Source organism: Pyricularia oryzae, chromosome 1 (assembly GCF_000002495.2).
Source record: "Pyricularia oryzae 70-15 chromosome 1, whole genome shotgun sequence".
In the NCBI taxonomy this organism is placed as follows: domain Eukaryota; kingdom Fungi; phylum Ascomycota; class Sordariomycetes; order Magnaporthales; family Pyriculariaceae; genus Pyricularia; species Pyricularia oryzae.
Genome location: NC_017844.1, coordinates 2,334,756 through 2,355,541, shown reverse-complemented (window position 1 = coordinate 2,355,541; position 20,786 = coordinate 2,334,756). Strand labels below are relative to the sequence as shown.

The window sequence follows — 20,786 nt, the reverse complement described above, 5'->3', positions numbered from 1 at the left end:
CGTTTTATTCTTAGCCCCTTTTTCTTGTACGTCCTTCCGATTGCTAATCGCCGCTACATTTTACTTTGCAACCACGGTCGTTATTATTGCGACAATTACGAACGGGACTAGATATATATAATTGCAGAATTGAAGAAGAAAAGTAAGATTTTGATTCTTTGGCTTTTGGGGTTGAGTACGAAATAAAGGTAATGAGAAGAACTAACTAAAAACAAGTGGCCGTGAGGCAACTGATTATATCAATCGTTGAGTGCTCCATTAATTCCATGCCCAACCCGACAGCATAGGACGCCTTCTGCGCATCGGAAACCAATTTGAACAAAACAGACCATCTTATATACCCTTTTGCCATCTCATTGATGGGTTTCGTCTTCTTTTGCCTGCCCTATGCCGACATACGACTGTCAAATGTCGCAGAACTGGGGCCCTGGGGCCTTGTGCTTCTTCTCTTTTTGTGGTTCTGTACACCGTCTCCTCACTCTCTTCCGAACGAGGTTGCAGACAAGTAAAAGTAAGCTGGAAAAGAAAGGCTGAAAACAAGAGAGTGAATAATAACAAGGAAAAGTCATCAGTTCATCAGTAAGAAGCCCGCGGGCTGTGAAATAGAATAAGATTTTGCGAAGTACTGGAAGAAAGGAAAAAGAAAAGGACGAAGGCAAAAAGAAAAAATGGCGAAGAATCATATCCAGCGCTAATGCAAATGCTTTGGATCACAAGAAATGATGGAGCCATAGCAGGCAATGAAGGACATAAATGGTGCAAGTGACAAAGGCAAGACCAAGTGTGCCAACTGAATAGAGCAGAAAAAGTCAAGTTTGCTAGCTAAAAAGTTCCCACAATGGTATATGTCATCGATGAAGATATTCACGCACGTCTTCGCTCCTTCGGGAGCGTGATCTTGCGAAAATCAAACGGAAAACGCCAGCCGCCATGCAGAGTAGGTAGGCATGATGAATGCAAAAAAGGAGTAGAGAAAGCAAGCTCATGTATATATATATGATGCGTGCCCTCGACAGAATTAGATGTGGTAGTAGAAGAGTAAAAACGGCAGAGAACAAGAATAAGTGTGAGCAAACGAGAAAGAAATTTGATGGGGGTTCTTCCATCAAAACATCTCACTGGGCTGAAGACCAGTCTGAGTGCGCTGCTGCTGCTGGACCTGAGCCACAGCGCGGGCAGAGAAGCTGACGGGCGGCCCAATGCTCTCGTATGGGGAGGTTTGGTTCGCAAGCTCGGGCGACTTGCGCGAGAGCATCGAAGAGTTGGTCCGGCTACGGCTGGCGGATCGAACGCGATCGGTGACACGAGAGATGCGCGACGAGATGCTGTTGTCGATGCTGCTGCGACCCCGCTGGTGGTTGGACTTAGGCGTTGGCGGTGCCGGTGGCGAGAGGATAGGAACGGTGGCCTCGCTTACTGGGATAGCCACAGGAACCGGCGGCGCCGACATGGTCATTGGCGGCGGGGGAGGGGGTGGAGGAGGGATCTGGTCATCATTGTCCATCACTATCTCGATCATTCCAGCGGTACGCCCTCCATAGACTTGAGGTTGCTGCGACTTTTGGCTGAATGAAAGTGGCGCAGGAGGCGGCGGTGGGGGTATGGCAAGATGCTGCAGTTCTTTGAGCACTGGAGGGGGTGGAGGAGGAGGTGGCATCCCTTGGGACTCATGCGTCGGCCTTTGGGTGTTGTTTGCCAGCATGTCGTCTATTGTCCTCATGTTGCCCGCCTGGCGAAGGTCCGAAGACACGTCCGGTGTGCTCATCTTACGGTCATTGGCCTGGCGAGAGCTGGATTGCTGAGAAGGCTTGAAAGTCTTGGGGGCGAGCGGCTCCTCGGGTGGCGCTGACATGCAACGAGAAATTGGTGGCCGCACGGGAGGGCTGTAGACGGTGGAGGGCAGTAAAGTAAGAAGATTCTCTTGGGGCGCCTTGGTCTGCTCGGAATCCGCTCTGGCCACCGCCTCACTTTTCTCGGGGGAATGCCTTGGAGATGCGTTGGACTGTGTTGGGGAGGCTCTCTGGGCAAAGGTGACAGGAATTTCAGGGACTCCCGGCACACCTCCAGTCTCTGGTTCCAGGATCAAGCGCATCGCCTTGGGTGTGGCAGGAAGCCCGATAAGGGGTTGACGGTTGGCATACATGCTCCTTGACTCTCCCGGCTCGACCGTGCGACTGCGTGTGGGCAGATCTCTGGGTGGCACAAAGGCCGTGCTGGGCAAGGCCGACTCGAAGAAGGCCGGGCCTCGAGTAACAATAGGTGACAGCTCATCCGGGTGTGGGATCGGCGGTGCAGCAGGTCTACGCGCCAGTGACTTGCGTCTTTCCTCAAGCTCTCGAGCTGCTGCCTCTTTCTTGAGCTGTCTCTCGTCCTTGATCCTGCGAAGCGAGCTGACGGCATCCTCAGCCTCACCAAAGCCTGCAGACTCCTTGGAAGGTCTCCTGTCGCTCATCAGCCGGTGGGAAGCCGACCCCGGCGAGGCGTTACGGAAACCCCGGCTACTGCTACGAGTGTTCTTCTTGCGGAACCTTTCCTTTGCCTCAATCGCCCTCATATAGTCATTCTCCTCCTCTGAGCCAGAGAAATCTCTTGGGATGGCCGACATTGGTACTGGAGATGGAGGTGATGCATTCCTGCCACTGCTGCGCTCGCGACCGATCCTTTCGGGACTGGCCGTTCGCCGTCCACGGCTGGAAGGCCGGCTACCACCGTTTGCTCGAGTCCTTGACGCATGCCGAATCTGACTGCTGCTTAATTTTCGGACGGTGCTGGGTTGATCTGTGGCAATCTCAATGACTGATCCATCGCCCCCTCTTCTGGCATCATTCGTTTTTGGGGTGCTGAGATTGATTAGTTCCTCAGGAGACATGGGGACAGGTGATCGAGGAGATCGCTTGCCAGCTCGTGGAGTGTATCCTCTCGAAGTCTCACGCCCACGCTGATCATGGTCAAGAGATGCTTCGCGAGACTTGGACTTCCTGGTCTTGCTCGAGTCCCGTCCGCGTCCACGGCTGGTCGCACGCCTGCCAGCCGTGTTGTCCATGCTGTGAATATAATCATCGAGAGTTTTACCAGGGTGGCCATATCCTCGGGCACGATGTGCCTTTGCTACGCTGGAAGTTGCAGAGGTGACTGAGCTGGCTACGGAGCCGGGTCCCCGCCGGCGGCTTGGCCAGTGAAATCTAGTCGAAGAGGCCACAGACTGCTCGGGAGAAGTCACGTCACTGCTCTGATTTGGTGGCTCAATGGGCTGCAGTTGCAAGTCAATTCCTTGAGGAATGCGATTACGCGGCCCGTTGCGGCTCGTGCGCCCACCCTGATGATCCATGAGCATGGCCATCGAAGCAGGCGAGGGCGATGGAGGCGGCGGCTCTCTCCTGCGGTGGCTGTCCCGCATCATCATTGGGCTTGCAGTTGCTGCACGGCCGATCGCCTCGGCCTCGTTCAAGTTGTTGTTGGAGTAATCGTATGACGGTCCTCTCAAATGCCCCTTGCCGTCACGGTCTAGTACAGGAGACGATGGGCCGGGCGTGCGTCGACGCTGCTCGCCCTTTCCTGTCGCCTCTCCGATCGAAGGCAGGCGATGTCGACCAAAGCTTTGGTTCGAAGGACGCGCGGAGCTGGGCGTGGGGAAGGCACTTCGTTGGGAGGGACGGATGAAAGCGGTGGCAGGGTCAAAGGCGCCGGGGGAGATTGCAGACTCGGCGATAGGCGTCACGCCTGCGGCAATAGGCGTCTGTCCATCGTCGCCTGCAAAGTACTTGGCCTTTGCGCCTTGGTCTCCAAAGGAAGTGATGAGTTTCAGCGCTGAAGCCTTTGCGATACTGCGCTGCGGTCCCCTGTTCATGCCTGGCGGTGACAATGGAGGACTGAGCACCTCAGGGATGCTAGAGTTTATGGCATTCAGGCTACCGAAACTGAGTTGTGCTGCAGAGGGCGAAGTCCACGGCTCTGAAGATTCTTTGCCTATGCAGGCAAGGCTAAGTAGAACATCAGGTGTTAGCAGTCAGTAGCTTTACAAAGGGGGAATATAAAAATAGCCTTAGGGTTAAGCCAAATACGAAGGAGAAAACTTGCCACCGAATGGCCAATTGTTGCTGGCCGTGCTGAACAGCCCAATCTCCCCACTTCTTGAGAATCTGTGCTTGGCGTTCCCAGACCGACGGGAAGAAGAGGCAGGTCAGGAGTAGAGCCTCCATGTAGCGTTTGTGCGACACGTAAATCTCAATCGCATCAATCTGGTCGCCCATTCCGATCATGATTGTGGCAGCCGCATGTACGTCACCATTCTCAAGAAGTCTTTGAACGTAAGCACGCCCAAGCTTGTGCTGAGATGCCTGTCCCCCGATTCCGCTCAGAGCCAGAAGCATCCAATCCGAAGAGGTCATGTTGGCTGAACTGGTTGCGATAATGTCCGGCTCGATGTCGCCGAGCCATTTTGACAGCAGGATGCGGTTAGCTGAGGAGTTGGGGTGCCTGCTTAATTCATCTCGAATCAAGTCGTCTACCTCGCGATTCCAGCCGAAAATCGTGCTCAACATCTGTCGTCGAAGATCGTCATTGGTGAGCCTCGAGGCATCTGCCATGGCTGGCATTTTGTAAGGGATATCGCTGAGGCGACTTCGAGTGAATTTGAAGAGATCATCGACCCTCGAGTCTTCTGGGCTGCGCGGAATCTCATTTCGAAGGCGTGAGGGGCGATGTTTTGACGGACGGCCGCTAGATGAAGCCATGGACACAGAGCTGAGGCTTCCAATGGAGTACGAGTCTCGGTCACGATGCCGAGAAGAATGTGGTGCTGCCGATGACAACATTGATGACCCTGCAGATATATACGTGTTTTCCGTAAGGCCTCGCGAATGGGCTGATGGTTGGTACCTCCCAGGCGTTTGAGAGCTGGTCGACGAAATCTCGGAGGTGCCACTGTGGCTTGACTGTGAGCTATCAGGCCTGAAGATCCCCGGACCGCTCGAGGCAGTGTCCCTAGAATGAATCATGCGGGCGAGCGGTGACATCCTTTCCTCTTCGCTCTCGGACGTCATTGGCTCGATCGAAATAGATATCTCCGACTCCGAGTTACTCGCGGCCGCTGCCTTTTCTTGCTCCTCGATTGACACAGGCGGAGATGGTGGCAGCAGATTAGCTGGGTGCTGAACATTGGCGACCATCATCGCAGGTGCGTTGAGATCAAACTGTTGTACGGTATTGTTGGCACCCAACGTAAAAAGACTGGCGCCTGGGCCATAAACAGCTAATCCTCGGACGTGTTCCAACGATGGAATGCTGTCCTGGGTAACGTGCTTAGTCCGGACGTCCCAAGATAACGTCTCGCTGTCAAAACATCATCAGTCTCCATTTCTTGGTAGATATCAATGTTCATACTTGCTGCAAATGGGGGCGGCTCACTTTTCAGAGAACTGAATTATCCTTCCGTTCTTTGACCACCCCATCCAATTTGGACCGATCAGATAGTTCTCGGTCTTTTTGAGAATTCTCACAACTTTGGCCGGGTCGGCGTTGTTGTAGGACTTTGCCACGCTCCAAATACGAAGGTCTCCATCGTTAGTTTGCACAGCAAGCATGTCTGATTTCTGCCTCGATGAAGAGGCATGCCAGGCTAGATTTACAATAGGCGATGGGCCTCGTGAGGTTGTCAGATTATGCAAAATGGTGAACCTCGGCTGAAGATTTGCAATGAGTAGAGACCCATTTTGATACCTGATATCGACATACCTGTTAGCTCAGCTCATCCATAATGACACATCTATCCTTTGTTCGTCTTACCCGATTGCGAATGTCCGGCAATCCGCGGACGGAGCTAGTGATGTCACAGCTATTTGGTCCAGTGTTCTCGAAGAAATATGCTCTGACGTCTGTGGCTCAAATAGTATAATGTTTCCTTGGGTGTTGCCTGCGCATATCGGTCAGAATTCTTCTTCCACGAATTGTTTGATTACGGCTGCTCCTATAGAGCAAGTCTTGATTCATTGACCAAGACGACTTACCAAAAGCGACGTTGCCATTACGCATCCATGCAGCGGTTGTAAGGTGTTCATAGGAAGCAAAACGAGCCACCTCGTCACCTGACATGAGATCCCAAACTATGGCAGTCTGCCCTGCGTCGTAGCTCACCACCAAACGTCCAGCCCCTGTTTCGCTCTGGGTATCAACCGCCAAGAGCTGTATCTCCTCCGAATGCCTCGAAAATCGCCGCTCTATCGTCAAAGTGTCGTGGTGACAGCAGACCACCGAGCTGCCTTGCGCATACAGGAACATGGATGCTGTCGCGGCGCAGGGCTCGAAGTATCGCATGACCGTAGCGCGGTCCTGCGTCCTGGACTGCATCGCTGGGTAGTCCTGGTTGACTCGGCCCCTAGACTTTTGGGCACTCGAGACGGAGCGGTTCCGAGCCAGCTGGCCCGGAGCGGACATGTTGTGAGATTTAAAGGCTTCCGTGCTTGCCGTCGCTTGTCCTTGACCCGGCGGGGATTTATGGCCCCTTGACGGCGGTCAGGCGGTCTTGTGATCAGAGTAGGCGCTGTTAGCGGAAAACTGCAGAAAGAAACCTCCATCGTCCAAGCTTAGCCAAAGAGCGCATTGCGCTTAACTCTGCACGCCCCGAGAGAAGCGGGATATTGCTTCTTTGGAGAGGCGCAGGTACACAATCACAAGGAGATACGGAGGACAAGGGCTCACTTACAGGAGGCGATGATATTCCAAAGGGAATAGTCGCAGCTGACCAATACACGCGGTAAGGAGACACACAACTTCGTCTCATTCAACCATCACAGAGCGGGAGATAAAATAGACGGTCTTCTGAGCCTTCGATGATGTATCCCAGACTGGCGGGATTTGCTTCTAGTCAGCGCACTGCAATTCTCTTTGAAGGGCAATCAAGCAGTATGTGGCGAGTACGATGCTGGGCGACGCTTGTCGATCGCGATATCCAGTGTTATAGACAGGAGCCGCGTTCGTGTGCTGCTTTCCTCCACGTCGAACCCCTTGAAAACTTTTGTAGAGCAGGCGCAACGGTAACGTCGGGGTAGATATTCTGGATGACACCGAGTTGGGATTGATTGGGCTCCAAGACGAGGTGATATGTAGGAGCGAAAGATGGTCTGCAGTGATGGTTGCACGACGACAAAGATCGTGGAGAAGATGGGAGCACCAGAAAGGGTATGAGGATTGTGTGCTATGCGTGCGAGAAGGTTAAGGGGCTAGTACCAAAACAGGTGCATGTAGAGAGTGCGGAGATGGGTGTGTGGCAGCGGTAACTGTCTGCCAGCGATAGGTTACCCGCCTCGTGGGCGGCACACAGCACATACAGGTAACGTATCGATCAGCGCCTTGATAAGTCTGAACAAGGCTAGTCATGCGGGAGGAAGGGTATGCCGGGCGCTTGTGTTGCAGCAGTAGGATCTATTCGGGATGGAGAATGGTAGAAGAATGTTTGGGAGAGCAACGCGGAGGAGAGAAAAAAAAACAATAAAAAAGAAGCAAAGAGAGGAGAGGCAAGTAGGTGTGAAGGTAGTTAGGTACCTATGAATGCATGTACTCTAAAGGAAAAGGGAAAAAAAAATGGAACCCTTGTTCACTGCCCAGAAAGGGTGTGATAGGTTGATAGCGAATAGGTTGCAGCTTCAAGCGCCCTGGCCTGTCAGTGGTCGATCCCGAGATGGCATATCAAATGAGAGCGGTTCTGATCAATGGGCCTGGCATTTCCTTGCGTGCCTCGTGCCTTGACTGGTGGCTTGTCGGCTAGCGTAAAATCATCTTGCAGGCCAGAACAGCCAGCGAGAGGACTGCATGCTTGCGTGTTTGCTGTGGGCTAGAGCGGAGACAGGACCGGCTCATCAAAAAGCCCCAGCTCAGCCCATAAAGGGCTCATCAAGAACCTGCAGCTTCACGTTCAAGGCATTAAGATGTGCGGGTGCAAGAAGCGGTGGGACCACGGGTTAACCCAGGAATGACGGGGCATGCATCCCGTACACCACAGCGGCAAGTAGAAACATAGTGACCAGGGGCTAGTGAGAAACCCAACATCCCGGGGACCGAGCGATGAAGGACGAGAGGCAGACAAGAGCTTACCAGGGTTACTTCTTCTCAGCCCAAAGGTCTAGCCAAGAAAGAGACAGAGAGAGAGAGAAGGAGAAAAAAAAAAAAAAAAGGAAAAAAACCGAAGAAAATAAAAAGTAAAATTTAACAAAAGCGGAGGAAGGGGTGGGATGAACCATCTAGCAGGAAACCCTTGACCGTTAAAGGACCCCTGCAGGGCGGGAACCAGGGCGTTGGTAGACGGTACGTTCAATATTCCAAATGTGGGCAATGTACATACGGTATGTACTGCAGGTGCCCGCCTATGTGTCTGTAGTCTAGCCCAGAACAAATAAATGGAATTGAGATGCTTCTCTTGCATTAAGCGACTCCGACTCGGCTCAAATTCTATGTATAACCACACAGATAAACAGGCATGCGAAGATGCAATGCGCCGAAAATGCGGGCGTTGTCGTGGGCACAAAGAGGATGATAATTTGAGTGATTGATCACCTGCCCTCGACTTCTGTATGTGATTTTCCAGAGATATCTTAATGCTCAATTCTCACAGGTAGGCGGCCGGGAATTGTTGCCCCGCAAGACGGAGGGGCTATGGGGTGGCCATGTACCAGTGACTATGGCCAAGACTGCGACTGCGACTGCGGGAGGTGAATGGTCGTACAGCGTCCGCTGTTCATGTTTCCCATTGATGCTTTTATTTTAGCTTCCCCGTACCTTGCATTTCGTGATTATAGCCGTATGGGCTTGAGGGCGATTCGGTCCATATATCGTGGCGTTCGCTTCGCCTCGTTCTAACAGCTTCTCGCCTCGTTCCAGGTCGCGTCCAAGAGGACTGACAGACCTGCGATGACGAAGGGGCGTGATGCGCATGACTGTTCCAGATGGCAAAATATGTCGAGAAAATGACAGAGTCCCTAGGCGATGCGACCGGAGTTGGCGTCGCTCTGGCCCCCGTCGCGTGCGATGTTCCCTCCTGGGTTGGTGCCGAGGAAAAATAGCCAGTGACAGAAGACAAACTTCTTCAGAGCCATCGTCGTCGGCGTGGTTGGGTGATGGGCGGGGTAGATGACAGGGTTGTCAGTCCACTCAAGAGTCCCCGTAAGCGCCGGCCCGTGGCCAATTCGCGATTATGGCTTCCCATTCGCTGGAGCTGCAGTGAGATCATGCAGGGGTCGGGCGCTAACCCAGATGCTTCGACCCGCCTTTTTCTACCCCACCAAGCCCACCCATTGTTCAGTCGCTCCCCTGGCAAAGATGTGCGTAGACATCCCCTGGGCTACCAATCCCCACTTTCGGACGAACCATAACCTTTCTTCACCACCTTGGAGTATGTTACTTACATACCCGTACTTGCCGTAATTAACCATGCGACGACTTTTAAACTTCGATCTTAATGACGAGAGGACAAAGCATTGTCCCGATAACTGCAAACGACAAAGCGAAAATGATATATGACAAACTAACATCTACTATATGCATTGTTGGAAATTGGCAAGGCTGTCTCAGACGCAAAGCACAACATATACGAGCTTTGGTAGTTACCAACAGACGACTAGACTAGTCTAGTCAACAATCACTCTCGTTGATATGTAAAATTCGGAGTTGGAAAAGAAACGAGAAAACCCCTCACTTATATATCACCTGGTACAGGAGCAGACGTGCGTCTATTGCAGACATCAACTCATCAACTTTAGCGAGCATTCCGTTTTTTTTTTTCTTTTTTTCTTTTTTTTTTTTTTTTTTTGGTTGGCCCCCAGAACGACATGCTCACTTGATCCAAGCAAGGCTGCATAACGAGGACATCGTGCCTTGCCAGCTCTTGCCAGCTCTTGGGCTGCTTGCTTACTGGAGTATTGGTATGCTTGTCTTAGACCTGAGATAGCTTACCTAAAGGTAGATTTCTACCTAACGCACGCAGCCTTCTGCATTTGGGCTGCATGACCCCGGTCTGTACCCAAGATGCAGGTCCTTGTCCTCCGACCGCCCCAACGAGCTGCAAGCCATTTATTTTTCTTGGGCGCGATTTAATATTCATGGGCTGATGCCAGGACATGACATATACAAGTGCGAATTATCAGTCCTTAGCGAACCGTTTTACGGCGCCCAAGCCTGGTGGCACACGCAAAGCACGTGCTACACCGTTGTGTAAGCGGGACTTTGGATACTCTCCGTGCCGTTTATGGGCATCTCCATATGTTTTTGGGGCGTTTTTTTTCTCGTCTTGTCTCTTTCTTTCCTTCTCCTTTGTTGAAAACGCCTTGCAAAAGTTTTGTGGACGGCAACTCGTGTCGATCCCATTGGCATTGCCACGCTCCACTACCTACCTACCTACCTACCTACCCAGTAGTGCTGGGAAAATATGGTACTGCGACTTTCTGCATGAAAGAATGCCTGGTCGAGAGGGAATTTTGTGCCTAAGCGTTCATGCTGCCACACCTTAGCGAGGCTACCCGGGCCGCCCAGTGGAACGAGGCTTTCAACGATTTGCAATCCAGCCCCCGGGCCCTTGAAGCTTTCCCCGCGCATTGAGATGCCACCATGCGAGCGGGCCTTTGCCTACCACATCCGCAATCGAACTTCTGCCGGCCGTTTCAAAAGCCACAATGTGGGAGATCAAGCCAGCACCGGGTCCAATATTTGTTTTCTCGACTCCAAGGCATTTGACACTTGCGCGGGGCTGTTTGCTGACATGGGGCTGGTCAAAATTTCGGCAGCACTTCGATTCGACATTCACCAGAGGAGGGGAAGTGACAACAACAAAGAAAGGTCGAGGGTCGCATCGGCACATCCTCAACCCACCCTGGCAACCTTTATCTCATCTTTAAAATTGTGCCAAGCGGGAGCTTTGGTTTTTGGATGCGGGGTGAAGGCGCAGCAAGGGGACGAGTGCGGTGAAGCTGAAAATTCCACCATGCTGGCAGGCGCAACTCCTGTCCAGGGTTGCTGCTCGCATATACATAGAAGGCTTTATTTTCTGAAGGAAGCGGTTCCTCCCTCATCGCCTTTTTTTTTTGCCCCTCATGCGAGTTGCCATTTAGTGTACCAGGGCTCGGTATCGGCCTTCCGATCCCTGCTTGAATTCCGATATCACATTTTAGACCTCCCGTCCGCCAGGGGTTTGCATACAGATCGAGACTAAGAACATCGGTTCCCCTCTGTTGAAAATGGCGATTAGTGGATGCTGGAGAAAGAGGACGGTTATGCTTGGAAGCAATCCGGCGGTGTAAAACTGAGAGATATTTGAGCATTGGTTTATTCCTGCTTTTTTAAAAGATATCTATCTTTAGGAGGGACAAGACTTGTGCAATAAGCTTGCACAGCATGAATCACACGCATATCTCGTCACTATCACCAAGGTCCTGCAGACCCCTGCCTCCACCCAACGACATTGGAAAGATTTATTGAGCCATACTTTTAGGTATAGGCCCGAGCAGAATAGGGTAGGACAGGGTAGCTTCCGACTGGTCCGTACCTTCTAGACAGTTAGCGGGCCCATGGAATTTTTAGATTTTTATCACCATCCATCCCAATTCTGTAGGCTTAGATGGGTATGTATATCGCAGACAGACATAATGGCGGGCTTCAAGCCTGTTTTCTATACGTTTTCAACAACAACTTCAAGATTATTGGCAGCCACAAAACTGTACAAGCAGACTGTCATTGTTTAATGTCACTCTCCCGTATCCTTTGAGTGGTTTGCTTCCAGAACCACAGGCTCACAATCACACAGGCACAGCACACCCGCTTCGCCATCCACTACCTGTACGTACACAATGCGACGCAGCCATCTCCCATTTTCCTCTGCCACCAGCCACTCGGGTCGACCAAGAAAAAAAAGGCCGGTCACCGGAGAAGCCTGGAACCTTGAGGGGGAAAAAAGAAGGGGGGGGCTTCAAAAACAGGCACATAGGGGTATTGCTGTTCGAAACCCGTCCCAGTTCTCTGCAGTGCTGCTTTGGGAGGTTGCAGAAGGACAGAGTCGTATTGCAGAGTCTGCGGCCAGCTCGGTGGTGTATGTATGTATGTATGTATGTATGTATGTATGTATGTATGTATGTATGTATGTATGTATGTATGTATGTATGTATACCTACCTAACCATTGACACGACTTTTAATGGTAGCAGGTAACGTTGTTCCCGATCCAATGAGTACGCTGCTCTGGGCATGAAGCTTGGCTGGACAGGAACAATTCGGATGAAATGCACATGGGAAGCCTCGTCCTTGTCTCTTGAAACGGCCTGGTTACTTAATCTTGGACTATTCTATCAGCCCCCAGTGGCCGGAGTGCAACCATCGATCTCTTGTCTGAAATAAATGAAATTATTCATGTTCCTATAGTGGCCGCAATGCGAATGCAAAAGCGGCGAAAGAGGGGAACACTTCGCCGATATTTGACTATAACATCAAGTCTGGGGCTTACTTTGCGAGCCATTCTCGGCCACCCAAATATTGAGCTGCCTGGATGACCAAAAGGCAAATCAAGAACCGCAGGCTATATAAGGACCGCTGATTGGGTGCACTTTTGCATGATTTCTTACATGTACGGTTCCATCCACCACAACTTTTGAGCAGTCGACGAAGCACCTTTACTTGTCAACAATGCACGAACAAAATGCACGTTTCAATTTGCATTAATTGCCTTCCCAATCACACTCTGCTATCTTACCTATGTATAGATCAACAAAGCATCTCTTCATCTTAGGTTTTGCGGAAGTGTTTCTCCCAGAGCAATAAGATGAGAGAACGGTTGCTTTGAACAGTCCGGCCGGGTCGGCCGAGGTAACACGAAAAAAAAGAGAACAAAGACGGAAATAAGGTCACAGCTCAACCCAATTTCGCCCGTCATATAGACAAAAAATATCGTCACCATGCAAGCGAAATATCGGATAACATGCTAGGTTGAACCGATCATAATATGTACGCTATTTTTGCCCGGGGCAAGTTCTTGCCAAGCCCGTGGTGCAACCACCACCCAGGAAGAAGGGTAGAAGCACTGTTACCTTGGGATGCATCCATCCAAAGCCATCCTCCATTGTCGGCGCAATTAACGTTGTTGATCGGCATAGCGAACGGGCTGGACTCGGCGAGACCCTAAAGGATCAGCATAAAAAAAATAAAATAAAAAAAAAAGAATTACAGAAGAATGTGATGAGTGCTTATTTTCTACTTGTGACTTTCTTCTACACAGTAAGAAAGAGGTGGTCCCTTTCCTTTTCCTTCCTTTTTTAATGCATCGGGGCCCGAATCTGTTATTCCCCACCGGTGTGGCATTCTAACCGACCAAGCCACATACAGCGGCATGGCTTGCGTATAGCTTGATTCTGTTGTGTTGTTCTTCCTGCAAAATAATTAACGTCAATGCGAACGAGAGTTTCTGCTTCGGGGTTGGATTTGATAAATTCTCTCTTTGAGATGGTTGTTCATCTTGTATAAGTTCTAGTCTAGTTAGGAAGGAACTTGAGTAACGAACTGACAAATCACAAAAAACACAAGCCTCGGCGTCTCGAGGCTGACCTGCCCTGTCAGTCACATCACCCTGTCACATTGATATCTCGTCAACCTTAACAAGCAAGTCACATTGCGTGCCTCGCACTAAGCCCAAAAGCCACGAAGGGACCCCGAGATGGTTTCTCGGCAGGGTGGGTGGCTGGCCTCCGCGACACGAGGAACATATGCGTAGATGGGCTAGTAGGTATTGTCATAGCCCAAGCTGGACACGAAGCTATCGCTATGAAAGCCCCCGCATCTTGCAAGGTTAACTCTTGGTTGAGAACGATGCGGTTGCCATCATCCGACTATGCGACGTGTGCAGGGTAGGTACCATAGACGTCCGAGTATACTCTCTCCAACCTAACCTACCCTGTACCGGGCGAGTATCGACGCTTCGAGGTCGAGGCAAGCATCGCAACTCGAGACTCGATCAGTAGCCACAGGTACATACTTCGTACAATACCCGGTTTTTTACGTACTGACTGTCTGAGGCATTTTTCTCTTGCCCCTGGCGAAAAAAAGAAGTATAACTGGTACGTACAAAACCTCCCCTATATCAAGTTCCTGGTTCAAGGTGAGTCATTGTGAGTTGTCAATGGGGCATTTAGGGCTGTGTTGTGGGCTGTTCCTTGTAATGCCAACAGCTTTGAGAACAATTTGTAAATTTTACAGTGTAGAAGAAAACCCACATCCGGGTTTCCCTTGATCCGATGCTCCACGGAGAGAACTTTGGCCGGTACGGGGGTTCCACAACCGGGTCCGACAAGTTCACCCTTCCTTGGGCCCTAAATGAGGCCGCGGCGAGAAAGCCCCGAAACGAGATCGAGTCGCCAATATCCACATCTTTGCTGCTTGTCTTGTCGAAGAAGATTGCTTTTCCGTGACATGCATGGCGTGTGGTTTCGTTGGGCTGGTTGGTGTTCTCTCGAGGCAGGAAGGGCGGTCACAGTAGGAAAGATGGAGTTTGTTAGAATGACCCAGAAGACGGTGTAAATGGTTGAATGACTATCCTAAAGACTAAACTAACTATCCCAAGTGTGGTAGTGTGGGGGTATCATGCGCTCGCTAGGTGAAAGAGAGAAAAAAAAAAGATCATCGCGATTCCCTACTGCAAGTAGGTTCGCCAGGAGTTTGGACTTGGCCTGTGTTCCTCCGGTATCTCATACAAAACAGCACAAAAAAAGGTAATAATAGTAAAGAGGCCCATATGACCAATCGGGGATTAAACTCCTGTGACGCCTGCGAGCACACAAAGCTCATGATGAAAAAGATGGAGACAAAAATAGTCTCGCAAAATGCCAGAGCCTCGGCGCTAACTGCGAACCGGAAGCGGATATCTGATGCGATGCTGCCTAATGTGCAGTGGATCGCCTTGTAAACTTTTGTCCCCCATAAACGAAATCCATGCGATAAAAGAGAATATATTCTGCGTGAGAGAATGAGATTGTTGTTGAAATTACCGAGCCAGATACTGGGGAGCCAGTCGCACAGCTGTCAACCTCGGGCCGTCGGTGGAAAAGACGATGGATGATGCAAAATGATAAGGCGGAAAAGGTCGTCATAAAATAGAATGCCACTCCCAAAAATAACCTTGGAATGAAATAGGGCTAAATTCGGCTGATAGTGGTGGGATGAAATTATCGTGGGTATGTGGTGAATGTGAGGGGTATTGTTGATTATGAGTAATAAGTACTACGGGGGAAAAAGTCGGGTTAGCGATCCGATTCATTTTCAGGTTGGTGTGCATCGAGTATGTGGAAGAGATTGGGGAGTGGGGGGTTTGACTCAGCTTACCTTTATTTTCACTCACTCCAGGACCTTATACAAGCTAGCTCTGTGCCACGCCTCAGCTCGCCCTCGTCTGATACGAGCGAGGGTGTGTGTGCTTTTGAGAGGGTGGGGTGCCGAGTTGTAAGTGAGTGTGTGTGTGCGTGACATGTATGTGAGTGGTTGGATAGTGTTTTTGGTTCGTGTGCGTGTCGCAGTATTATCCGGTTCGTTATCGGATACTGGGCCCCCAAGTGACTCGAATCCAGGTCGTCATCACATCACTCTGCGATGGGGTCCATGGCGGCACCGGCCGCCTTTGACTTGGTAGACGGGCCGCTTGACTTCCTGCGCTGGAGCTGGCGTTGTCTCATGGCGCGGCGGCGCTCCTTCTCCTCCTGGATCATCTGCAGTGCTTGACGTTGCAGGGCAGCCTTTTGCTGACGTTGGAGTTGCCTCCGTGCCTCTTCCTCCTCGGCGCGGACATCGTAGCGGGTAGGCTGGTTTGGCGAGCAAGAGCCACTGCCGCTGCTCGAGACACTGCGGGCATCATCCTCAGAGAAGGGGTCGGTGTCAAAGATGAGATCCTCGTCCGAGAGGAAAGAGGTGGCGGGGTGATCGGCTTGTTCAGATTCGGAAAGCGAGGACCGCCTCGGCCACGAAGGGAAGCTAGTGGTGTTGTAGCTGTCCATGGTCGCATATCGTGGCCTGGACAGGAAGCTTCCTGATCCAATCTCCATGGGTGCCGATGTCGTGTGAAGGGAGCTGTAAGAGCCGTACGGGCTATAGGCCGACATAGCTGCGGTTGTTATGTGTGATGAAGTATGTGTTGTAAAAGGTGTTGGTTGATGGGTGCGTGTTTGTCTGTGTGGAAACTCGCAAAAGAAGAGATCTCGAGGTTTGTGGCGAGAGGCGAGTCTTCTTTTATAAAGTGGAATTTGATCAAATATGTTGAGTATGCGCGATGCAACTGACGTGGCGCTTGTTTTTTCATGCGCTGTGTGTCGGTAGCCCACTAGCGTGATGTATGTCGGTGTCGAGCAAGAATCAGGAGGGGAACCTAAATGTAATAATATGCAGGTCTGTTGATAGTAGAGCGGTGTAGTGCGGTGTGGTATTTTTGGTAATGTGCTTGGGCGCTTTAGGTTGAGAGCGACAGATGATAGTTTTGTTGGTGTCTTAGCTTGGGGTTTTTTTCGATGCGTGAGATACGAGAATATGGAAAAATCCGAACGAGAATTGAACTACGAGAGAACGGGAGTTTGGGGGCGAGGCACGGGCGATGTTATGTTATATCTATCGTGAGTCAATAATCTCATCCATTCCTTACCATCTTACAAGACATGGAGTACAAGCCCCTTGAGACCACCCCCCAGGTATTTTGGGGCCCCCACGCGCTGCCCAAGGGAGTAAGTACCTTGTAGTAAGACAAGGGCCTGGCCGCCCAAAAAGGGTCTTGAAAAGCAAACGGTACTCAAGCGACAACACCGCCAAATTTTTTTTTTATCCCTTGGTGTGGAGGTACCTAGGTACCCTCGGCTCCAACCAACCATTCCCTGTGCGGGTTGACCGCTCCTCCCTGTCAGACAAGGGTGTGTGAACCGGATCTTCTCGAGGACGTTCGGGAAGAAGGGCATGGAGACAATCCAGAAGCATTGCACGGGAGATAGGTCCATGGGGCACTTACTAGTTCCAGCCCAAAATGTGGGCAGGGGTGGGGAGTATACCCTTGTCTTTCCGTGACGGGTACCACAGGAAAGACTCCCTTCAAGCACACCGAGCCCAGGGCCAGCCCGACCACAATACCGTATCGTAGACCGCTAGAACCCACTGTTTGCATGGCCTGGCCTGGCCCAGCCTTCCACTGCCTTTCCCACTAGCGAAAGGATCAACAGTCATTGAATGTTTCTAGGCGTAATTACGGTTACTGAGAAAGATGGATAGACACATCCAAGCCGCGCTCTAGACTTTTCTTTCCTGACCCATGGCAAGGCTTGCTCCCCAAGTTTGATAATACGTTGATTACTACAATGATATTTTCAGCAACAAAAATAGATGTAGGGAGTAATCGTATCAGCTTGCGTATGAGCAGTAACTATATCAGGAGAAAGCAAATCGAGGGGGGAAACGAATATGGTTGCATTTGTTTCGAGTGCACGGCGCGGGACATTGCATCACAACTCTTTTTTTTTTTCTTCCTCTCGTTTTCCTTTTCTTTTTTTCTTGCTTGAAAACTTGGCTTGTCGGGTTCAAAGTGGCACGTCCACAGTAAACATCCACACCCCATTTCGGGACTGAATAATGCATCGACGCCACCATCATTTTTTTCTCTCGTTTCGCTTTTCTTGCCTGGGTTGCTTTTGACTTGTTCTCAATTTTAAAACCCCACTGACCGCATATTCCGACTTGCAGGCGGGCTGATTCATGGCAGACCAGTGCGCGCGACGATAACCCAAGCCCTACCCCGAGCGTCGCAATTCCCAAAAAGCTTCCACAAGACGGGGCGGCAGAATGGTCGGTCAGTTGTGGATATCCTTAATTTTTAAGCGCGTATCGTCCCGTCACAAGCAAAAAGTTTACATTCGTTTCGTTCCAAATTAGGTCCGAATCACGCCCAAAAGCATAAAACACGTAAACACACAAATATTACTCTCAGACTGCGTGCCTGGCCGTCCGTTTCTTCCCCAGATTATGTTGTCATCTCGCAGGGTCAATAATCAGTCCGAATCGGAGCCGTCGCCATTCGCATCGCAAGTCTTCTTTGCTTGCTGTCGAATCTGGGGTAAATAAAAATACACAACAAATGAGACGGTCGAGTGAGTTTGGTTCGTGGCTGAGTACCTGCGGGCGTGTGTGTGTGTATGTGTCCGAATTTAGCTCCTTACTGCATTGCGGTTGGCCACAATAAGCAAACAAGCAGGACCGTCAGCATACTGCGGTTCTTGGTGGGCGGTGCGGGCTGGCTGTAGGGCAGAAGGTACCTAGGTACCTACCTGCTGTACGATACCCGCGACGCTGGGGTATGGTACTTGGAACCTTGTACACCATACTGCCGTTGTTGCATGGCGGAACACACCCAAGAAATGTCTTGAATTAAACATTTCAATGTTGTCCTTTCCGAGACTCAAATGCAGATAGCACGGCACTACTGCTGGTAAATGGCACCATATTCCAATGTTTTTTTTTTTTTTTCACCAGAACTACACTACACTTTTACGACGATACCTATGTATTGGAAGGGAAAGAAATGGTGTTCCCCGCAAGATATCTCGAGCAAGACATCTAGATTAATAATGACGAAGTAATGTTCACATCCTTCACCGAAAACAAAAACCTTGTTTTCCAACCCCCCGATTCAATATCTACCGAATTTGAACGCGATCGTAAAGGATAAGACAACAAGATAGGTAAACAAGTCCGACGCTGCTATCGTTTTTCCTCAATAAGTTTCGGCACGCCGGGGTACAGGCATTGTGCGCCTTGACCGCTTTTATTCTTTGCATACTTTTCCACTACTTACTCTGTTGGTGGTTGCTTGCTTGCTTTTTGCTTGCCCCTAATCTCATATGATTGACGGAGATGCCATTGCGTGGGGTCGTATTGAGCCCGGATACTACGCCCGGACTAATCCCCCACCAAAACTAGCTTTCGCTTCAATGTAATTTGGCTGGTCCGTCTTGTCCCCGGTAGCTCTCCCCGTCTGCAACAGGCACTTCACGGACGGATAGATGATAAGGGGAAAAACATTGTTTGTCTCGGAGGGTGGGCGACCATTTATTTTTGTTTCCCCTTGACCGCCAAAAATGAAAGCAAAGGAAGGACAGCAATTATCGTCAGTACGGAGTAATGCAGGCATCTTACCTCGCCGCTATTCTGTTCGAAATGATTCTACGGCGAGAAAGAAGCAAAGCATCGGCGATGCTCTCGCTCAAATCCCTAGATCCGTGGTTTCTGAATTTGCTGAACCCTCATGAAAGAAAATTTGCCAATTACCAGGTAGCCAGCCTCTGGTAATGCAGAGTGGCTTGAAGCTCGAGCACAGGCGAACCGGATCGTTGGTCCCTTTGCCCCGACCGGGACATTGCCGGTGCAAATCTCGGGGGCTCGTCTGGGGCCCTTGACGTTATGATTTTCTTCTTCGCTTGTAGCCAAAAACCAGGGCAAGCCCAGGGGACGCAAAGCATTCAAAGAACTCCCCAGGTTCAGGTGGGGACCCCGCAAAAGAGAGTGTGCATGCGAAACCTGGGTCCCGTAACCAACCCAGACCATACGTGGTAATTTTCTCTTACACGTTCCTGTTTCCGGGGACGTAAAGCAACGAACAAAACACATTTTGAAAAAAAAAAGTCTTGTCGAATTTCACACCCGTCACCAACAGTGAGTGGACAAAAGTGCCCGCCAGGCAGACCAAAATAAAATCTTGGACGTCTCGATTTGGAAATCAGCTCGCTATTTTTGTGACGAGTAAGAAATCACGACCCGAGAGGCACACGGTGATGAGGCAGAACCAGGATAACTTTTCGCAACCCACAACACGACAGAAATTTGGATTATTACGAGAAAAGCCAGCAAACAATATCAACTTCCGACGGAACCGAATCCTGACTGGACGCGTACTGGTATCGTCACCGCTCCCCGGATCATCGCTTAATTGATTTCCCACCCTATTAAAGGCAGCTGGACCCGTTGAGCTTCGTGACTCGTCGCAATGTGTCGAATCAAGAAGGGCAACTGTGGCCTTCCGTTGTCTATGCAACCAAGCACCCACGCGCGGCTGAGGGAGGGGTGGGTGCTTGCTTGATTGCCGTCGCCAGTCAGGTAGGTTGTGTTTGTTCACCACCCTCCCTTTCGCCGACACTGTATCACATGTGTGTGACGACCAGAAAAGGCTCCGATGTTCCCTTCGACTCATTCCCCGAGCCTCTCTCCAATAGCTTGGACTAACAGCAGCCCTTCATCTCAACTTCGTCTCGAGGCGTCTAGACTTGAGATTGTTGAGTCAAGGGATGCAATATGATATGTGAGTGTATGGGTGATGGGTCAAGATGCCGAATATTTTCCTGGCCCCAAAGGAACCCATTCGTCATGATTCATGACGTACAAAGCTGTCAAGCCCAGCCTGTGCCTACTCGCGTTTGCTCCAATGCCCACCATCCAAAAGGATGAGATGAACCCCGGGCTCGCGGGACCCTTTCTAGATCGCTGTCATGGAACGTTTCAAGTATCCTCAACCTTTTCGCCGCTTCTGCCACTACTCGACAGTTCCCTGTTCCCCCGCCATCCCTTGATTCATACCAGCTGTGCAGCGACACGCGCCCCCCGGAACCTGGATGAAAAAAGAAACCTGTCTCTCGTAAGGGATTACCCCCGTATTTTTTTTTGGCGTCGGCATTTTGCTTCTCCTCTTCCAGCAATTTCATACCACAAGAGTTATTGCGTTTCTGTCCCGTAACCGGTTTTCTATCGGTGTAG

General features: G+C 50.7%; 4 protein-coding genes across 4 annotated transcripts; 1 reads left to right on the top strand and 3 right to left on the bottom strand.

Moving 5' to 3' along the window:
• Positions 1–120: 120 nt before the first annotated feature.
• Positions 121–7,618, bottom strand: MGG_06673 (uncharacterized protein). The gene is made up of 7 exons (XM_003709331.1): positions 7,326–7,618; positions 6,701–7,192; positions 6,006–6,519; positions 5,785–5,911; positions 5,407–5,718; positions 4,078–5,331; positions 121–3,980 (listed from the first exon to the last, which is right to left on the bottom strand). Exons 3-7 carry the CDS (start codon positions 6,430–6,432, stop codon positions 1,106–1,108), a joined length of 4,995 nt encoding a protein of 1,664 aa, XP_003709379.1. The 5' UTR covers positions 6,433–6,519; positions 6,701–7,192; positions 7,326–7,618; the 3' UTR covers positions 121–1,105.
• A 6,914-nt stretch (positions 7,619–14,532) lies between these two features.
• MGG_06672 (uncharacterized protein) lies at positions 14,533–16,547 on the bottom strand. Its single transcript, XM_003709330.1, has 2 exons — positions 15,342–16,547; positions 14,533–15,239 (listed from the first exon to the last, which is right to left on the bottom strand). The coding sequence occupies exon 1, from the start codon at positions 16,109–16,111 to the stop codon at positions 15,596–15,598; it is 516 nt and encodes a 171-aa protein (XP_003709378.1). The 5' UTR covers positions 16,112–16,547; the 3' UTR covers positions 14,533–15,239; positions 15,342–15,595.
• A 110-nt stretch (positions 16,548–16,657) lies between these two features.
• Positions 16,658–17,130, top strand: MGG_16153 (uncharacterized protein; the record flags this gene model as incomplete). The annotated part of the gene is made up of 2 exons (XM_003709329.1): positions 16,658–16,723; positions 17,011–17,130. The coding sequence occupies 2 exons, from the start codon at positions 16,658–16,660 to the stop codon at positions 17,128–17,130; spliced, it is 186 nt and encodes a 61-aa protein (XP_003709377.1).
• Positions 17,131–19,250: 2,120 nt separating this feature from the next.
• Positions 19,251–19,646, bottom strand: MGG_16152 (uncharacterized protein; the record flags this gene model as incomplete). Its single annotated transcript, XM_003709328.1, has 1 exon — positions 19,251–19,646. The coding sequence occupies one exon, from the start codon at positions 19,644–19,646 to the stop codon at positions 19,251–19,253; it is 396 nt and encodes a 131-aa protein (XP_003709376.1).
• Positions 19,647–20,786: the final 1,140 nt, after the last annotated feature.

Coding starts and splice junctions, on each gene's coding strand:
- MGG_06672 (XM_003709330.1), bottom strand. CDS start 16,111: ATGTCGGCCTATAGCCCGTACGGCTCTTACAGCTCCCTTCACACGACA.
- MGG_06673 (XM_003709331.1), bottom strand. CDS start 6,432: ATGTCCGCTCCGGGCCAGCTGGCTCGGAACCGCTCCGTCTCGAGTGCC. Junction 5,719..5,784: donor TGCCGGACATTCGCAATCGG/GTAAGACGAACA, acceptor TGTCGATATCAG/GTATCAAAATGGGTCTCTAC. Junction 3,981..4,077: donor CAACAATTGGCCATTCGGTG/GCAAGTTTTCTC, acceptor TGTTCTACTTAG/CCTTGCCTGCATAGGCAAAG.